The sequence below is a fragment of the Gigantopelta aegis genome, chromosome 6, assembly GCF_016097555.1.
Source record: "Gigantopelta aegis isolate Gae_Host chromosome 6, Gae_host_genome, whole genome shotgun sequence".
Classification (NCBI taxonomy): domain Eukaryota; kingdom Metazoa; phylum Mollusca; class Gastropoda; order Neomphalida; family Peltospiridae; genus Gigantopelta; species Gigantopelta aegis.
In genome coordinates, this window is record NC_054704.1 from 8,977,828 (window position 1) to 8,997,890 (window position 20,063).

The following is a 20,063-nucleotide window of genomic DNA, read 5'->3' on the forward strand; positions in this document are numbered from 1 at the left end:
AAATAACATCCAAACTTAAAAGTATTCAAGACTTACTGGAACACAAAACTACATTAGGAACTGGAATGATATACACATACATGTACAAGAATTTCTCTCACTTTGTTTAATAATTTAACATTTCAAGTCTTATAGACTACGAAAAGCATGTGTTGATGCTTTAGAATAAAAAAAAAATAGTTTTTGCTTGTCACTTATAAATTATCAATTTCATCAAAGTGAGCATTTAAACACTTACCTATACAAAAAGATGTATAATACAATTAAGTCAACCATACTTTAATGAATTAAAGATGAGATTTTGAATCCTTTTTATTAACAGAACAATAATAACTGTCCCTTTTATTACTGAGAAAAATGTGTATCTCAATCTATTACATGCTTACCCTTGCCTGGCCCATTTCTTTCTGCATGCAACTGAAAAAAGTACAAAACAAATATCCATATACCTTTGGTACATTTTAGCTTTAACATTAAACAAAAATGTAATAAATGTTCATGAAATAATTAATTACTGCTCACGCTATAAGAAACCTATGCTATTACATGTACTACCAACAAGTATACCATGACCAGATTTTAAAATGTATTAATATAGGTACAGTTATGACTGAGTACACTAGTCTAGTAGCTTTAAATTACTTTTAACAAAGTTTTGCCTTCTCTGGTAAATGTAAGTTTATTACAACTAATATCTTTAAAGGGCAATTCTAAATACAATTGCATGCCTTTCAACCAGCATAAAGGTTACCTGTTCATAAAGAATCAATAATCAGAACAAACTGCATAAAATAAAATAATTTTACTGCTTAGGGGAATAACAGCCTATATATTAAAAACATATAAATATACTAGTAACAAACTTACTAATTTTTGGTGGAGTTTTGAATGTGGGTTGATTGAAAGCAATTGAAGCAAGTCTTCAGTGCTAAATATCTGACAAAAAAAAACCCATTGCATACATGTAATACACAATTTTCATATATAAATGTTATCATCATACACATTAACTAATAAACATACAAAATACTTGTGGAGTACAACCCCTGCAATTACACAGCAATTGGTAATGCTGTGGAGATTGCTGTACGGTTTTTAATTCTCCACAGCACTTTTCTGTTGTGGACTATATTCTCTTGTTTTTTTCCATGGCATGTTTTCTGCCGTGGACATTTTCTTAATTGCAGGGTTTGGGAATAAAGGAATACACATGTATTTGTTTAATGACACCACAGCATAAATGTATTTTGAACTACCTACATGTACGGCTATTTGGTGTTTAACACATACAGGCCTTATACGAGGTCAAAATCATAGAGCGAAGTCACTTCTCTCTCAAACTTTAGAGAGGGCGAAGTTTTTAATAACAGGGAGACTTGAATTTTTAATCCAATATCTTAATACAGGTGCAACTTTTACTATCTGTATTTTATTTATTTTTTTCACCGTCTGCTAATTGATGGATATGTGCTCTATAGTTGTTGGGTTTTTTTTAAATCACCTTTCCACATGTTGCCTTCTTTAGAAATAATGAAATGTAATTGAAATGCACTAATTTAACCGTTTAGAATTCATTTTCTTACACGTTTGTCTTCTCATTCCATTTAATACCTACTCCATACAGAGTATAGATTAAGCTACCACGGTCAAGCTTAGATTACCCAGAGGCAATTAAATGCAATCCACCGTCACAGTTTCTTAATTAATACATTATGAAGTTGTCAGACTGAATGGATACTAGTATCTGTGTGTGAACATTGCTTATCTGCTGCACCTTGTTACTGTTGTTTACAATAAAGAATTTACAGTGGCCGCTTAACACGGACACTTTAGAGACTTGGGGATCCAGTTTAAGTGGCCACTGGGTATGTAGGACAGGTCACTGCTATTTTATAATTTTGACATCTGTTTTGTATGTTGAATTTACTCATTATGACAGTCTACGTAAAACTAGTTAATTACTCCAACTATTAGTGCCAGACACGGGTGTTGTCTGAGCTAGACCATCTATCTATGAGCCTGTCGCATGATTTTGTATCGCCAGTGTCTCTTCAAACTCTCAGGCTATTCACACTTAATTATTATCTATGAATAGGTGTTCTTCAATTCTTCACCATTCATCCGTGATTGTGTACATTGCAAATGATGGCTATTTTTAAAAAGGCGACACAGATTTCGTCTTACGCTGACTAGTACGGCGAAGTCAGGCTGATGAGAGCGAAGTTTGGGCTTACTTAGCCCGGTCGCGTGAGTCCTGACATACATGTATGGTTATTTTGACTTTTGGTCAACAGAGAAAAATGAAACCTGCTTCTGCCAATAGGCAATTACTACTGATAAAGCTGCAAGAGATCTGTTATATGTATTTGCCAATAGTCCGAACAATACATACCACAGATTTTGATGTACCAATTATGGGGCACACAAATCCACTGATACTGATCGAATCTGTAACCCATCATAGATGGACAGAAAGAAAGAAATGTTTTATTTAACGACGCACTCAACACATTTTATTTATGGTTATATGGTGTCAGACATATGGTTAAGGACCACACAGATTCTAAGAGGAAACCCGCTGTCGCCACTACATGGGCTACTCTTCCGATTAGCAGCAAGGGATCTTTTATTTGTGCTTCCCACAGGCAGAATAGCACAAACCATGGCCTTTGTTGAACCAGTTATGGATCACTGGTCGGTGCAAGTGGTTTACACCTACCCATTGAGCCTTGCAGAGCATTCACTCAGGGTTTGGAGTCGGTATCTGGATTAAAAAATCCCATGCCTCGACTGGGATCCGAACCCAGTACCTACCAGCCTGTAGACCGATGGCCTGCCACGACGCCACCGAGGCCGGTCATAGATGGACAGAGAGACAGACAAAAACAGAGGGAGAGGGAAAATCAGAGTAAGACAGAACGAGAGTGTGCATGTGATGGGGGGTGGGGGGGGGGGTGGGGGGGTGCGGAATTCTGATGACATCTTGATGTAACTCGGAGAAATAATATTTTTCTGATTGTGGTGGACAACAGCCAAACTTTTTGCATCAGTAGAAGCTTAATTAAATTATTTTAATTTCTGTAATATGTAAAAATTTACCTTATCTTGAGCCAAGCCACTTTCCGGTAGAAAGACACTGAGTGAATAATCATAGTGACAATGTCTTAGGTGTGATGCTATCAGACTGTTGGCAGCTCGGTGAAGCAATGAACTATCTTCTGGCTCTTTCAAATCGTTTAGTGAAAGATGACCTCGAAATGATGTCTGCAGTTCTGTTACAATGCTGTTCCGTAGCTGAGACTATTTTTAAAATATAGACATACTTATAAGTTGTAACGTATAAAAATGTGCCTTGTATTTATCTAAACACTACCCAATTTATCTACCGTATTTGACCGGGAATACGCCCAGGGGGCCAAGACAACTCATTTGTAGCTTTGTTGGAGGTGGGCTTATTTCCAGACATGGGGCCAGTTTTGTTAAAAATTTCCAATGTTCACTAATGAGGAAAATGAGTAAAATGAGTTAAATGGTAACATACTTGACACTGAAATATCGGAGCCTGGCGATCTCGCCCCGTGTCGATCTCGCCCTGGCGAAGTCGCCCCGGGCGAGTTCGCCAGGACTTATTTTCATCGTTTGGCGAAGTTATCATACATATTAGACTTGCTAGAAGACATATATTACAACATATATTATAGTATATATCTACTGTCATTATCAGCATGTTTTTGTGCCAAAACTACAGGGTTATACCACTTATACTACTATTTTTGTGTTGGGACACGCTGTGGCGAGATCGCCATATTTACTTCCGTGTTGCATGTCTGTTTAGCGAAGTCGCCAGTACATTATAACTCAACAATATTCAAGTTACAAGCAGTTTAATGTTTACTTCATTAAGTAAATACATGTGCAGTAGTCATGTTTTGATTTTCTTGTTGTAAAATGTAATACATTGGTAGTTTACACTTCTGACGATTTCACTTGCAAGCCGGGGCGAGATCGCCAGGATTTTTCTTGTTTAAGTTCACATTTTAACGATTATTTGATATATACTAAATACTAAAGTATGCACTGAACCGACGAGGTACATTTATGATACATTATACCGGAGACACCAAGCGGGAGCAAGCACGGAGAAGTCTGGCTGCACTTCTCTCACCACGTTCGTACTCCTCCCAATACTTGAATGTCTTAGCCTGCACGTTAACTGAATAAAACAGCAGTGTAATTAATAGAACAAGGCATGTTTTGTGAGTTCCGTTATGACAGTGAATACTGTGCACACTGTAATCGGGGGTAATGGTGAACAGTTAATCAGTCAATCAAGATTAATCAAGTAATGATGGCATTAATTCAGTAAATTGTGAACGGTTATCAGTAACAGCACTTCCATGTGTAATTACCATTCACATTAATTACCACTGTTTAGTTTCAACCAAAGGATGTACTCACTCACAGTAACATACAATTTAATTGTGAATGCTGTACATTTATTTATTTACTGTAATGAAATAAACGAATATGCATCACTCAATAAAATCATAGTGATTTGGCACAGCTTGTTGAAGTGGAATGGACAGAACTAATAATTACGAATATATCACATTATACAAGAAAACAAACAAGTAAGTACTGTTTATGTATCTATTATTAAAAAATTGCACATTACACAATAAAAACAAAACAATAAATGAATGTTGTCTTGTTCATATATTTATTATACCAAATTGAACATCAAAGTGTGCACTTATGACAAATAGTTGAGTAGTAACGTGTGACAACTTCACCCAACATAAAAATGCTACACTGAGAAAATCCTGGCGATCTCGCCACAGCCTGAAAAAGTGAAATAATAAGAAATGTAAACTTAAAAAATGTTACATTACATGATGAAAACAAACCATAAATGTGTACTTTATGTGTATTTATTATAATAAACTGTAAACTTAAACAAGAAAAATCCTGGTGATCTCGCCCCGGCTTGCAAGTGAAATCGTCAGAAATGTAAACTACCAATGTATTACATTTTACAACAAGAAAATCAAAACATGACTACTGCACATGTATTTACTTAATGAAGTAAACATAAAACTGCTTGTAACTTGAATATTGTTGAGTTATAATGTACTGGCGACTTCGCTAAACAGACATGCAACACGGAAGTAAATATGGCGATCTCGCCACAGCTTGTCCCAACACAAAAACAGTAGTATAAGTGGTATAACCCTGTAGTTTTGGCACAAAAACATGCTGATAATGACAGTAGATATATACTATAATATATGTTGTAATATATGTCTTCTAGCAAGTCTAATATGTATGATAACTTCGCCTAACGATGAAAATAAGTCCTGGCGAACTCACCCGGGGCGACTTCGCCAGGGCGAGATCGACACGGGGCGAGATCGACATACTTTGAAATATCTATATTACATACTAATGTTCAGTCAAAAATCTCTTTTTTAAAAAATAAACCTTATTTTGCTTTATATTAAAAATATGTATGATATTTTTTAATTTAAAAGAAGAGTTATTAATAAATAAAACAAATGATTTATCTAAATTGCTAAAATTCTCTTTTCATGTTTATAAATCGAAATCAAGTTCAATACGAAAATATATCAAAGCGCACTAAACTACATGACTGAACACGTCTTCATATGGCGCTTAAATATAATTTTGGGCAAAGAAAGCACAACTATTTGAAATTCGCATAATATATATACACAAACGTAAACAGTTAGTGATATGAATTTTAAAAAAACCCCATTCTAAATGTACCTTAACTGTGTCTATAAGACCACGGTGTTTTAAACTGCGATACAAACGACTTCTGAGCTCTTCTGCCGTTAAATATTCCGGAGTAGATTCCTCCATCGCTATATTCTTGCAAAAAACACTTTAACAGGCGTATTATGTTTAGATTTTTCTGGCGTTGTTGTGCAAATTATAAATGCATTGACCTATAGCATGAAATGTTTACTTTATTGTGAAAAATCTCAAAATAGTGAAACAACTTTTTAAACGACGCCATGTTAAAGTTTTGCACTCAATAATGTAGGTCTGCAGAAAATATATGTAACTAAATATTGTATAGAACATCAAAGAATAAACCAGCTATTATAAAATTTACAGTTGTTATTTGATTTAAAATATATCAATAATATCTTTGTACGGCAGCAATTTATAAAATATTTTAAATACGGTTTAATTCTTTTTACGTTTTACCACTAGTGGAGTAGTGTCCCTTGAATTTGAAAGGTATCCACTTCTTACTTTCACTTCCAAAAAATAGGTAGGTTACTGTCAAAAGATTATTATTTGAATCTGCATTTGTAGTTCCTATTATTTTAATTATAATATGTTTAACAATTAGCAGACAATAATTTGCATTTTGATAGGCTGTTATCTAAGCCATTTATTTTTTCATTGATTGATTGGATAACACTGGGTGGGGTGGGGGTGGGGTGGGGGGTGATAGTGTCGTATCCCCTCCCTGCTCAAGCATATGTACTCAGTTTTCAATACATTTTCCAGGGGAGCAGGTCTTGACACACACACACCCGCCCATAAAATTTGCTCGCCATAGACACCTTCCTGCTAAAATTCCTGCATGCGCCTACAGCATTAGAATCAAGTTTTATTTATTTTGTGTTTATCATAAACTGTCTCAATAGTACTAAGCGCGTAGCTAGACCAGCATATAAGATATACACACAAGATATGAAGCAAAGTGTATATCTGTATGTAAAGCAGAAAATACTACATAAACTGTCTCAATAGTACTAAGCGCGTAGCTAGACCAGCATACAAGATATACACACAAGATATGAAGCAAAGTGTATATCTGTATGTAAAGCAGAAAATACTACATAAACTAACTGCAAGAACAGTAAATGGGCCTCATCCTGAAAGGGGCTCAAATAGTACAATATAATGTGAAAATAATCTGTTGTAAAACAGTGTGCCATTCTAGTTTAATTTAAGTGTCACAAGCGTGACAAGGACTTCCTGTTTGCAAAAATTGTTTTTTAGAGCCCACCACCAACCCAGTGAGCTCTGTCATGTGTTTCCAGTAGAACAGATCGAAGATATACTAAAAGTTTTGCATGAAACCATGGAAAAGATCCCTATTCAAGACTGTGGTTTCCAAGAATTTTGAGATATATGTTGACTGTGTCATTTCGAAGAATCAATGTAATTTGTACAAATACATGCAGGCTCGTATGCTAGCCAAGCTAGAGAGTCCTATATGATTTTTGCGAGCCTCAGGCTTCCGGACTCCCCTCACACACACACTGCAATATCGAAAATAATATTCATTGTAATGTAATTTTGCTATATTATATTTGCAGAATTATGATGAATAAATACTTATATCTAGAGTATCCACTTACCCCCCCCCCCCCCCCCCCACCAAATTAAAAGATTGCTGGAGATTACTTTTAAATTTAATTTATAGTCTGATTGCCCCCGCCCCTGCATACATTCCTGGTATTTTTGGCTATACACATGATTACACATGACAAGGGTTTTTTAAATCTTATAACGTGTATGGAATGCTCATGTTCCAATGTGTTGATGTGGGTTTTTCTTCTTCTAATTAGGCCTACTTAGGACTTCATCACCTTATTAGCTGTGACAATGAAACTGCCGTACAAGTTTATCGAAATTGTTCTTCTCTTGACGGTATTTGCATTCCTAGTGAACAGCCTGGACAATGGTCTTGTGCCGACCCCGCCAATGGGATGGATGGACTGGGAACGTTTCCGGTGTAACATCAACTGTGACACAGACCCAGACAACTGCATTGGGTAAAACATTTAAGAAAGTTCATCTGTCTGTCAAGATGCCAGCCTGCCTGCCTGTATCTCTGTTTATTTGTCTTAGCTTGCTCTCTGTCTGTCTGTCTGTCTGTCTCTCTCTCTCTCTCTCTCTCTCTCTCTCTCTCTCTCTCTCTCTCTCTCTCTCTCTCTCTCTCTCTCTCTCTCTCTCTCTCTCTATCTGTTTTATTTTATAGTAATTATTTTATAGTATTTTATTTTATTTTATACTAATTATTTTCTTCAGTTATTTTTATTTAAACTGAAAAAGACAACACAGACAAATACAAACAAAACAAAAGTTTTACACCTTAATTGACAGTCATTTCAGTTCACAATTGTCACATTGTTACCCCCACCCCCCCTCCAAAAAAAAAGAAGCGAAATAAGATCCATGTGTGTGCACAATCTACCCTAGAAAAAAATCGATGTAGGCATCTTAACCATGCATGACAATGAACATGTATGCATCTGCAGTACTGTGCCGCTCAAGAAAACGATTCTGAAACTGATCATGAGATGGGTCATGTGTGATCGTTCATTTTCATAGTAATATTTTTTAACAAGACAAAACAAAAAAGTACTAAAATAATCCTGGATCAACAGTGTAGCGTTTATCGGCTACAAAGTGAGGTCATGGGCGTTTTATAAGGGTCACCAATCCACATCTACTGCGCCGAATCACCAGACATGCAAATTGTTTTGAATACAAGGGGGTGTCTACATTTATGGACAATTTTAAAATGTTTATTTACTACAGACATAAAACAATGTGTAGTGTATGACAGACTATGCACTGCTTCATTGGTGAGAGACACAGTTTTCACATAGAAAATGATCTTTGAAAGCTTAGGTGCACCAATACACTGGACAGCACTGTATATCAGTTACCCAAGCAGCTTTAACTTTCCATCTTTAATTAGAGTGCAACTATTCAGTTTAAGACATTAGTTCCAACTATGTGAAAATTAGATGTAGAAATATATTATGAAAAAAGAGAACATTATTAGCTTAAATTTACATAAAATTTTATTAAGTGTAAACTTTATATCAGTCTTACATGTAGTAGTCCAGAGCTGGTTCTCAGTGTCTATTAGTTGCTTCCAGAAAAGATTGCTTTCCATTCCACAAAATATATTTCAAGTACTGCGTAATATGGGATTAAAGTTTGGTATTTGAATTATAAAATGTTAAGTAAATAAAAATAATTTATCACTTTATGTTGTGAAGTTGTACTAAAATGAGAAAACCTCTGATTTCAGAGAGCGACTGTTTATGAGGACAGCCGACCGGATGGTTTCTGACGGTTACCGTGATGCTGGTTATGTGTATGTTTCTATTGACGACTGCTGGATGTCGAAAGAACGGGATTCTCAGTTACGTCTCCAGGCCGACCCGAAGAGGTTCCCACACGGAATCAAATGGCTTGCTGACTATGTTGGTGTTTTGTTCACATTTCATCATGGTTATACAGGCCTCGTAATAGGAAGTAAAATGTGGCCTGCTGTTATTTCATCATGGTTATACAGGCCTCGTAATAGGAAGTAAAATGTGGCCTGCTTTATTTCTTAACATAGCAGGCCAAAACCAGGGCTAGCTCTGGCACTCACCAAATTCGACAATTGAACATTTTGAAAGCAGTTGAAAGTTTTTATTTTAGTTTGGTGAAATAATTTCAAGTAATAATTAACATTTTGAAGAAAATAACTGACATTTTCTGCAATTTTTGAAGTTTAAAGAAATAAAGTCATTTTAAACAAGTAACTTGTATAATACAAATTTTGTTGGTTGTTGCTTCTTTGTAATCATTTGTATATTTTATGTATTATTTAATTAATAAAAATACAGTAATGTATTACCTGAGTTTATTTTTATGCAGATGCATCAAAGAGGCTTGAAGCTTGGAATATACGAGGATTTTGGAACAAAAACTTGTGGAGGTTATCCAGGAAGTGAGTTCTTCCTGATGTCCGATGCGCAGACGTTTGCCGACTGGGATGTTGATATGTTGAAGCTGGATGGTTGTAATTCACATGTGGATCAGATGTCTGTAGGTCAGTCTCATGAAAAATAAATCAAGTGAATTAACACGTTGACAATTGTAATTCACATGTGGATCAAATGTCTGTAGGTCAGTCTCGTGAAAAATAAATCAAGTGTATTAACAAGTTAACAATTGTAATTTAGGTAACTTATGATGGTAAGAGAAAGAAAAATTTAATGCCTCTTCTATCTTGGTTTAAGTGCAGGTTTATTAAGAAAGAGTTCTAGCCAGTGAACCACAACTGGTCTATCAAAGGCCATAGTATGCACTATCCTGTCTGTGGAAAAATGTAGCAGGTTTCCTCTGTAAGACTATATGTCAAAATTACCATAAGTTTGACATCCAAGAGCCGATGGTTAGTAAATCAATGTGCTGTAGTGGTGTCACTAAACAAAACAAACTTTAACTGGTTTTTTTATTAAATAAAGAAATGAAGTTTAATTTTTATTTAGATTGCATTATAATTATATTACTGAAACATAGCAAGGTTTTAGAATTATTCTTATTTTATGACATTATTTAAAATTTATTTATTAAAAATAAAATAATTTTTCAAATCGTTATTTCTAGGTTATCCAACTATGGGATTATTTTTAAACAAGACAGGTCGACCAATTCTTTATTCCTGCAGTTGGCCTGCATATACAGGTTCTGGCAAAAAAGTAAGTCAATCATGAATTAAGTACTGACATCTTCCTTTAAATAGTGTTTCTGGAATTGTTTCGCCTCTTGGAAAGATTCAGTTATAATTGTTGTGTTGATTCTGATTAAAGTTTTACTAGTGCAGTTATAAAATAGACAGCATTTTCTAATAACTTAAGAAATGATCCACTTTTGTTTTCTGTTGTAAACCCTTGTTCAATAGACTGCTTAATGTAGGTGATTGCTTAATTGATTTTCATAGAAATGATATGTTGGCCACAGGAGAGCTCAACTTGACCAGCGATGAAGTTGGACGTTATTTCGTGCGCTCTCGACCTATCCCCCCACCTGGGGGGATTGATCGCTAGTTATGGATCGCTGTTAGAGTACCGCGTCGCGTACACCGGGTCACGGGCAACCGTGACCTTGGTGTATGGCGACGCGGCTACAGCCAAGAGGAAGGGAACTAGGAAGAGGAAACGTGCGCCAGGGGCGGCTCAGGGGACAAAGCTGGTGGCTCAACCGCCAGTGGCGGTCCCATCTGCGTCGCCGCCCCCACCACGACCAAACCGGACGGATCGACGGGAGGCGACTCGCCAACCAAGCGGACTGACTGTTCAGATGCGGGAAGTGGAGCAGCCAACCAGTGCACCGCGATCAGCGTCACCTGTTCCCGCTTGTCGTTCGTCTGCGTCGAGACCCCCACCCATGGGGGACTCAGCGACGGCGACTCTGGATGTTGGAGATGTTAAGAGGAAGGCCGTGACCCCCCGGGGGACCAACCAGCCAAGACGCGGCCTTCTACTTCCTCTTCGGGTGACTGGAGAGTGGCAGCGCGGAAGATCAAAGGCCAGTACTCTAAGTACTTGGTGGGAGACGTCACGGACCCCAACAGACTGCCAGGCGGGGTCTATGAGGAAAACTTCAAGACGTTTCCCGATGGCCACCAGGTCGCCATCCACACGGTCAAACTACGAGGAGTGGAAGCTATTGTAGTGACGTCGCACCGGGATGATCTTTACCGACAGGGATTCCTCAGCCATGACATGAATAACAACACCATCCACAGAATCATGAAGATCGTCACCGGCACCCAGTACCCACAAATGGTCCACTGCCTTAGCACCCACAGCTACAGGAGACTGGTGCCTCACTTTGAGGAGAGGAACAACATCACCTCCCCATAGATGCTGTGCACCCAAACGGCCTTAACGGGGCCACTCGCGTGGACATATCGATCGGACTTTAAACTTTTAGATCTGCGTTCAAAATTTTATGTCGAAATTACTTCTTTTTTTCAAAATATTATTAAATAGTCCAATCCTCTCTTCTTTCTCTTATTTAATTTTGGACTGTCCTTCTAAAATGCTCCAAATTATATAAATATTCGGCCGAGCAGTCAATTCTTTTTTATTTTTGGCTTGTAACCTTTTTATTATTTTATTTTATCTATTAACTTCTTTACTAATTGCTATTTTCAAAATTCTGCCCAGTTTCAACCCCCCCCCCCACTCCATCTCAAGTCAGGCCACCGATCTTATCGGAGGTCGGACTCGGGATGGGCGTGTTCGAAACCCTAGGGTATATGGGCACGTTAAACTAGGTATCATCATGTTGGCCACAGTGTCATGGTGGTTAAGCCATAAGCTGTAACATTGGTAGGTGCTGGGTTCTTGTCTAGTACCTGATCCTACCCAGAGCAAGTTCAATGGCTTGGTGGGAAGATGTGAAATTAGTACTCTGACATCACTCTGTAACTAATTACTAAACCCTGTCCTTAAAAGACACTACAAGTACCGGTAGGTATGGTGTTCGCTCACAATGGCATGCAGAGGAAATGATTTTTCTTTTCAGATTTTGACAAATTCCATTCTCCATTAATTTTTGGCAAATTTGGTATTTCACCATTTTACTACAGTTTCCATTTAATGTCAAGCATTAATTTAAGTCTTTCTACAAATGGTGTGAAATTCTCCATATGTATTTATTAACATGGATACACATGAATAGAAGTTTTAAAAATGAAACTAGTATCTTTGATTAAAATTAATTAGTTTTATTTGTTTTTGAGAAAACAGACATCTTGTTTTTGCCTGTGTTTTGTATTGAGACTTTTCTTTTGAATTGTAGACTGATTACAAACTGATTGCTAAGACATGTAACATGTGGAGGAATTACAAGGATGTAGAAGACTCCTGGGATTCAGTCTATGGCATCATTCAGTTCTATGCAGAAGACAGAGATCATTTCAGCTCAGTTGCCGGCCCGGGGAACTGGAATGATCCAGATCAGGTACAAAATCTGTATTATTAACACTGAAGTCTGGATTTAAGATCTGTTGTATTAACACTGTATAAAATTTAAAGTTTGTTTTGTTTAATGACACCACTAGAACACATTGATGTATTAATCATCGGTTATTGGATGTCAAGAAGTCTGGATTTAAAATTAAAAGCACACTCTAGTAACAAACTGCAGAAATTATTTTTGTGGCACGGATAAATGGATTAGTGGCAAGAAGATATATTTAGGGTCAGAGTGACACCACCACTATCCTTTTAGCACAAACGTTACCCTACTAACATTATCCCATACTTATATTTAGTAACACTATTCAGAAGAGCACATTTCCAAGTCCTCCCTTTTATATCTAAACATCCTCTCAGGGTTCTGCCAGAAAGAAACTTTTGGGTATGGCGCTATGGAATTGAATATTTACAATGTGTGTCCTGAATGCAACCACAGTCGACGGGGTATAGGGGGCCTCTCCAAGAAAGAAAATGAGTTAGGTTTAGGGTTAGGGATAAGAAAATCATACAGTAATGATAACAGTATTTAATTTTGTCAAAAGGTTAACTTTAAAATATAAAACCAGCAAAATTATTTGGGTATGGTGCCATACCTGTTTTACCCTGTGGCAGAAACCCAGCCTCTTTTAGAAAATTTTTAATTTACTAGAGACATTTTAAGGGATGGGTTACAGAATTGGGTATGCTCAGTTGAGGCCATCACTTCATAACATACCAGTTAGATATTGCCTGCAAGTTTGCCGTCTTTGTGCAAATCATGTATCTGATGACCGACCCTGTCTAACTGCGAACAGTCAACGTGCCAGATTTTGTAGATTCTCTGATGTTGTAAGATTTGGTTCGGACTTTAGATTCCTATATCTTAATATAGGAATCTAAAGTCTGAACCAAATTGTTAACAACTCCAATAAATTACTCTCCTACCTTTAATTACAATTACATTTCCCCCAAATTTTGTCCAGACACAAGTCGTGAAAAAACCATTACACTGGCACAGATTCCACATATGAGACTAACGATGTCACCAGTATCGACTTTGCTGAGATTGCATAGGCCAAAATACATGTAGTTTTCAGCCGTCTGTCATTTTGCTTTTTTTTAATTACTCTTCAAGAGGGATGAAAGCCTCCAAAGTATGTGACATAATATAAAATCAATGTTCTCTAGTGGTATTTTTAAATGAAACAAATTAAAAAAAAAAAGTAATATGATGTCACCACGTTTGCTTGTATATTGTAACATGTTATGATGTTGTTAGATTAAGGGTGTATACTACCAAATCAAATCCCATAGACGACAATAGTAACATATGCGGCTAAAACTCCTACCTGCAACGTATCAACCGACATAAACGCCACGGATATAAATACTACCACCCCTTACACTTAAAGTGAGTCAGAAAAAAATGGGGGTCAAGCTGCTCGTTTCTGAGATAACGGGTAGCGTCTATGACTACCCTAGTTTCGCACAAAATTCGAGTACTTTTTTTTACAGGTACCCCATACATGTTTCAAGCACAAGGCTACTTGACACATTGGTACTAGATGAAATAAAATTGCACATTTATTTTACCCAGATGAAACTATTATTTTTTACAACCAACACACTCACATTTATAACCAATCACAGGACTTGTGGTGTTCACTTCTCTATCAAAAGTTGGGTGCACCTCGAACTTTGACCCAGCCGGAAGTTATTTGGTATAGTACTACCTATAGTAAGTCATATCCTTTCACCCCACTTAGAGGGTATTCCATAAAAAGTCAAAATGGCAGCTGGCACAAAATTACATGCTTTTTGCCCTATGCGATCTCAGTGAAGTCGATGTAGGTGACATAGTTATCATCTAGTATGTAGAATCTGTGTCATTGTAATGGCTTTTTCTAGATTTCTGTCTGGACAAAATGTGGGTAAAATCTAATGAAAAAGAAAGGTAGGAGAGCAGTTTATTGTAGTTGTTAACAATTTGGTTCAGACTTTAGTTGTGCTGAATGCTTCTCCATTTACACGGAGTGCAAGCAAATTACAATTGTTACAGTCCCAAGTGATTGATGCAAAGATTAAATGTCGGATCGACTAATTTATAGTTATTTATCATAAATAACTGTAAAAATAGTGAAAAATATGACACTATAATATTGGCTATTGTAGCATTTTAACCATTAAAGTACACTTTATATACAACTCCGTGGTTAAATTATAAGTTTTGACAAATCCAATATGTTTATGGTTATTCTGATTGCTAGTAACTTTATTAATTACCTTTTCTATCAGTTACTTAGTTTCCATTCAGGTGGGATATCATTATGGCTACCTAGATAATAAAGATGACGTCTGTCTTGACTATTGCTTTGTTTCTTTCTGTTTATATAGTTGATAATTGGTGACTATGGTTTGAGTTGGAACCAGCAGAAGGTACAGATGGGGATGTGGGCGATAATGGCATCGCCTCTCTTCATGTCTGTGGATCTGGACAAGATTGATGCCCAGTCGCGAAGTCTTCTTCTCAACCGACGGGTTCTCGCAATTAACCAAGACAAACTGGGAATCCAGGGCACAAAGCTAATGAGCAAGGTTTGTTGATTGTTTCAGAAACACCTTAGGTCTAGTCCTGGTTTAGCAGTTTTGTAACACACAGACGACAAACTGCCTCCCAGTAGGTAATTGGTTGATGATGAAGATGAGAAGTAGACTGTAGTCCAGTGGTCAGAGTGTTCACTTCGTGTAGTTGGTCATGGGATAAGTTTCCCTTGGAAGAATCATTGCATTATTTTCTGTCTCAGTCGGCATTTCTTGCCTTGTTTATCCATGATGTGATGCATGGTTTGACTGTGGAACACTGCACATAGAACCCATACTGCAAGAAAAATATAGTGCTTTGCATGTGCACGGCAGTAAGATGATTCACCTGCTAGTTAATCACTAATCAGTCAAAACTAGGGTACATCATTGTGTCATTGCCAGCATACTGTCAAACTTGGATTATGAAGGCTGAAAACAGGTTGATTTTTATTATATATGATTTTGCAGACTATTAAAGTGGCCTAATTATTTTTTAAAAACAAGTCTGTCAAGTTGAATGTGATTTCACCATGCCCGCAATGTGGTATTTGCTCTCATATCTAGGTCATATAAAACATGACAACAAAAGTCTGTGGTCAGCTATGTCAGTCAGTGATCAGCTATGCACCAACTCTCAAGCACAGCAGCAACCTGGTTACAGAAGACCTTGGAGAACACTATCTACACGTAAAATTATATACTCTTCAAAAAAAAGTATGGGAACCTGAAATATTAATGTTAATATCAATTATTAGACCGAACATACGTTCTAGACATCCTAGTAAAGAACATTCAGGTCTGTTTATCAACACATCAAAACACATTCCAAAGTTTGCCCGTGCATCATGCAGTTGCGTGGGGTGTCATTCTCGATTTTAACAATTTTCAGAAAGGTCGATTAATCACTGTGGAACATTATTTCTGTCATTCATTTTCATTCATTGTTTTGTTTTTAGTCATTTTTATTGTTTGAATTTGCGATTTACTGATAAAAAACTTCAACTTTCAAATTTCACTTCTGACCCTAATCGTCCTTCCAGATCTTTGGTGGTCATAAAACCTACTGTAATACTGAACTACCGGTTGTGATATTTGCCCAATTAATTCACTATTATCATATAACCATTCCCCACAGCTAATATACCTTACAATTTTGGCAATTGTAAATTCTTATTAGAGTTCCCCTACTGTTTTGAAGAGTATATATATAGTGAAACTCCTCTAAACCTGACACCCATGGGACCAAGCAAAAAGTCCGGTTTTAAGAGGTATCCAGTTTAGAGAGGTTCTCTTCTATACATTAATTACATCGAAAAAACGTCCGGTTTTGAGGGAATTCCAGATTACTGAGGGTCCGGTTTTAAGAGATTTCACTGTACCTGTATATTCCTTTGTTTTTTTAATTTCAGGCTGCAGCTCTGGATGTTTGGACCAAACCAATACTGCCAAAAGGAAGTTTGGCTGTGGCCGTTGTGAATGGGAATAACAAAGGCGTGCCGCGGACAGCTGTGATTCAGTTGAAAGAACTTGGATTAACCAACCCATCAGGGTATAATGTGACAGAGACCTTTGACGGAACAGCTTTAGGATTGTTTAGACCCCTTGATAAATTAACTGTTGAGGCCAATCCCTCTGGTATTTATCTTTTCACTGCTGTACCCATTAACACTGGTGCCAAAACTATAATAGTATAATAAATTACTCATCAGAGGTTTTTTAAATTTTTATGTCATAGTATATTTTATGATGAAATTGTTATGAGGTGCTTCAATCACAGGAGAATTTAAGCTTTATGGTCAATATAACTGTTTTCCTGTTGTCATATTTATCTCTACATTTATACTCATACACACTGATGCCACATACCAGTGTATGAATCATGTTTTACAAAAGTGTTAATAGAAAATCTTAGAATGATTTGACTCTATGATGATTTCAGTGTTAGTGTGATCAATCTGTCTGCCATTCACCTTTTCTGTTATAAACCGTTAGACAGCTATATCCATCATAACCACCAGTATGGAAACCTAGAGACAACATTTACATAATGCCACAGGGTTTGATTTAGGAGTCCTACAGCAATGGTAGATCCAAAAGAATGTAGAATATGAGATAGCTTACTGCAACATTCCAACCAACAACATGACATTTGAATTTATTTTTACTGAGAAGTAAAACTTTCTACATCTTCACCCACTTCAAGAAGCATGTAATCAGGCTTTTAATGTATATGATTCCCTACATTTTCATATATGCACACGGGCATAGGAAGGTGCTAAAAAGTGGAGGGGGGTCACACTCACTTGTGTGTGTGTTTATATAAGGCATCTGTGATTATGTTATGTAAAGAGGTGTTTTTAGACGTCAGGTGCACATTTGTTCCTAACTTACTCTGTCGGTGTCGGAAAGTGTGATTTTCGGTGTAATGAACAGAATAACATTGGTGTACGTTCGTTCCAGACAATTTGTGGTCGGATGGTGTAAATGTCGTAGTAATACAGTCATTGTAACGAGGTCTGACTGTATATATAAATACATGTATATATAAATACATGTATAAATATATAAAAACCATCACTGCTGCCCACCCTCCTATACCAGTGATGCATTTTCTCCAAGCTAATTACTATACAAAATTTGATAACGTCGAAGTGTACTTTTAAGCCTGAAATAAACTCTGCACATTATTACTTGCACATGAAAAAAATTGCTCATTCTTTGACCATTGCTTTTTTTTTAGTGAAATTGGGTTAATGGAAAGTGGGCCTTATCTGTAATTGTGTCTGTACATTCAAATATTATATTTCATCTTGTACACATCAATATGATTTTGAATGCAATAATAATTTTATTTTGATTTAATAATTAAAAGTCATTTTTATGCAATTGAATTGTATTGCATAATTAAGTATATTATTGATCAATAAAGTATTTTGATACAGTATTGTGGTATTGTTTTGATATGTAAGTTTTTGCTTTCTATATTGCATGTTCTCTCTGCACATCCTCTTATACTAGCTTTTTGTTTACAACCAATATAATTACTGCAATATACACATAGAAAGAAATAAAGGAAAACACAAGTAATACCAGCAAATATTGACCGCAACTAAAACCATCATCCAGTGTTAGGAAAAAAGAAGAAGTTTGTTTTGTTTAATGACACCACTAGAGCACATTGATTAGTTAATCAACACATATTAATAATATTTGTAGATCGGCTTCGGTAATGATTTCTCTACTCAGGAAATACAAATATTTATTAAGTTGACAAACATTATTGAAAATATATATAACTTTTATTCGCCCAATATTAGAATATGCATCAGAAGTATGAGATGGGTGTTCTTTAATAGAGGAAGACAATATTGAAAAAGTATAATAGAAGCCTCCAGATTAATTACAGGTTTGCTCAAATTTGCATCTAGAAAGTCTTTGTATTACGAAACTGGATTAGCAACACTTCCAGGCGTAAATTCAAAAAGCTGTGCATAATGTTTAAAATAATGAAAGGTATGGCTCTTGATTTTATGATACACAGTGTACCACAAACAGATGAACAAAGATCCCCTTACATGCTAAGAAATCGGAATGATATTTCTTTACCCCCTGCTAGAACTAATTTACTTCAATCTTCATTTATTAAGAGTAAACACCACCTTGTACATCAATGAAAACCCAAACAAGTAAATGCTAAATTAGGTAGATTATCATTAAATAGATATTTACAAAATATTTACCTGTCAGTTTAATATGAAAGACATAATCGACGAAAATCAGTTTTATTCTATTTCCGACACTACTTTAGTTTTAAATGGTAAAAATACTCTAAGTGAAGAAGACAATAAAGAAATATTGTTTCATGTACATAAGTATATAAATGAAACAAAACGTTTCCCTTAAGTAGTAAATAAAGAACGGATCTTTAAAATTATTACTATTTATTTATTTATTTTATTGCTATTATTATTATGTGTGCCCCTGCGTGTGCTGTAACCTCACCGTGGTGCAGGGGTGTAACATTCTCTTTGAGAATTGCCAATACAGCACAAATCCCCTTGTTTTCTTTGGGATACAATTAAAATTTTGAATAAAAGTCCGTATCTATCTGTGATATTTGTGTTTTTGCAGTTCTTAACACTGTTTTTGTTTGATTCTTGAATTTTTATTTGTTTATTTGTTTTCATTACCATAGTTTGACACCCAATAGCCGATGTATTTTTCGTGCTGGGGTGTCGTTAAACATTAATTAATTAATTCATTCATTCATTCATTCATTTATTATTTTGTGTAGCCATTACGTAATCATTGCGATGTCTTGTCTGTGTTTTGTGTTTTCTTTTATCAAAACTGCTGTCTAATTATTGAACACATAGAAAACTTTATTGCGTCTCTTTTTTTCTGTTTCCTTTATTCTTTCTTTTCTCAATAATATTTATTTCTGTTCATATTTAAATTGCAAAAATATATTACTGTCGTAATATATATGTATTTTGGAGAAGGCCTAGTAAGTTGTGTAACTTGTGCCTAATCCATTTGTTCTTTAAAAAGCAATAAAATATATTTCAATCAGTTAATCATTGGCTATTGGATGTCAAACATTTTGTAATTCTGACTCGTAGTCATCAGAGGAAACCCGCTACATTTTTCCTAATAAAACAAGGGATCATTTATATG

At 36.0% G+C, this 20,063-nt stretch overlaps 2 protein-coding genes across 4 annotated transcripts in view; one reads left to right on the forward strand and one right to left on the reverse strand.

The window, feature by feature from the left end:
* Positions 1–6,041, reverse strand: part of LOC121374341 (oral-facial-digital syndrome 1 protein-like) — a 32,882-nt gene extending 26,841 nt beyond the window's left edge. For 2 of the 3 annotated variants that reach the window (XM_041501412.1, XM_041501411.1), the window contains exons 1-4: positions 3,542–3,669; positions 3,100–3,300; positions 868–936; positions 387–417 (exon numbers count right to left, since the gene is read on the reverse strand). In XM_041501412.1, coding sequence (XP_041357346.1) covers positions 387–417; positions 868–936; positions 3,100–3,300; positions 3,542–3,655 — 415 coding nt within the window. In that variant the 5' untranslated portion in view covers positions 3,656–3,669. Of the gene's footprint in view, positions 1–386; positions 418–867; positions 937–3,099; positions 3,301–3,541; positions 3,670–5,787 lie in introns of those variants that run through there. The other variant, XM_041501413.1, reaches the window with a different exon arrangement.
* A 206-nt stretch (positions 6,042–6,247) lies between these two features.
* On the forward strand, positions 6,248–18,328 carry LOC121374342 (alpha-N-acetylgalactosaminidase-like). Its single transcript, XM_041501414.1, has 8 exons — positions 6,248–6,301; positions 7,614–7,820; positions 9,092–9,266; positions 9,709–9,883; positions 10,444–10,535; positions 12,646–12,807; positions 15,198–15,398; positions 16,796–18,328. The coding sequence occupies exons 2-8, from the start codon at positions 7,651–7,653 to the stop codon at positions 17,078–17,080; spliced, it is 1,260 nt and encodes a 419-aa protein (XP_041357348.1). The 5' UTR covers positions 6,248–6,301; positions 7,614–7,650; the 3' UTR covers positions 17,081–18,328.
* The last annotated feature ends 1,735 nt before the right edge of the window (positions 18,329–20,063 follow it).

Bases quoted from the DNA above. Each gene is read 5' to 3' on its own strand.
- LOC121374342 (XM_041501414.1), top strand. From the start codon at position 7,651: ATGAAACTGCCGTACAAGTTTATCGAAATTGTTCTTCTCTTGACGGTA. The intron at 9,884-10,443 runs GTCAGTCTCATG...CGTTATTTCTAG, and splicing joins TGTGGATCAGATGTCTGTAG to GTTATCCAACTATGGGATTA. The intron at 15,399-16,795 runs GTTTGTTGATTG...TTTTAATTTCAG, and splicing joins GCACAAAGCTAATGAGCAAG to GCTGCAGCTCTGGATGTTTG.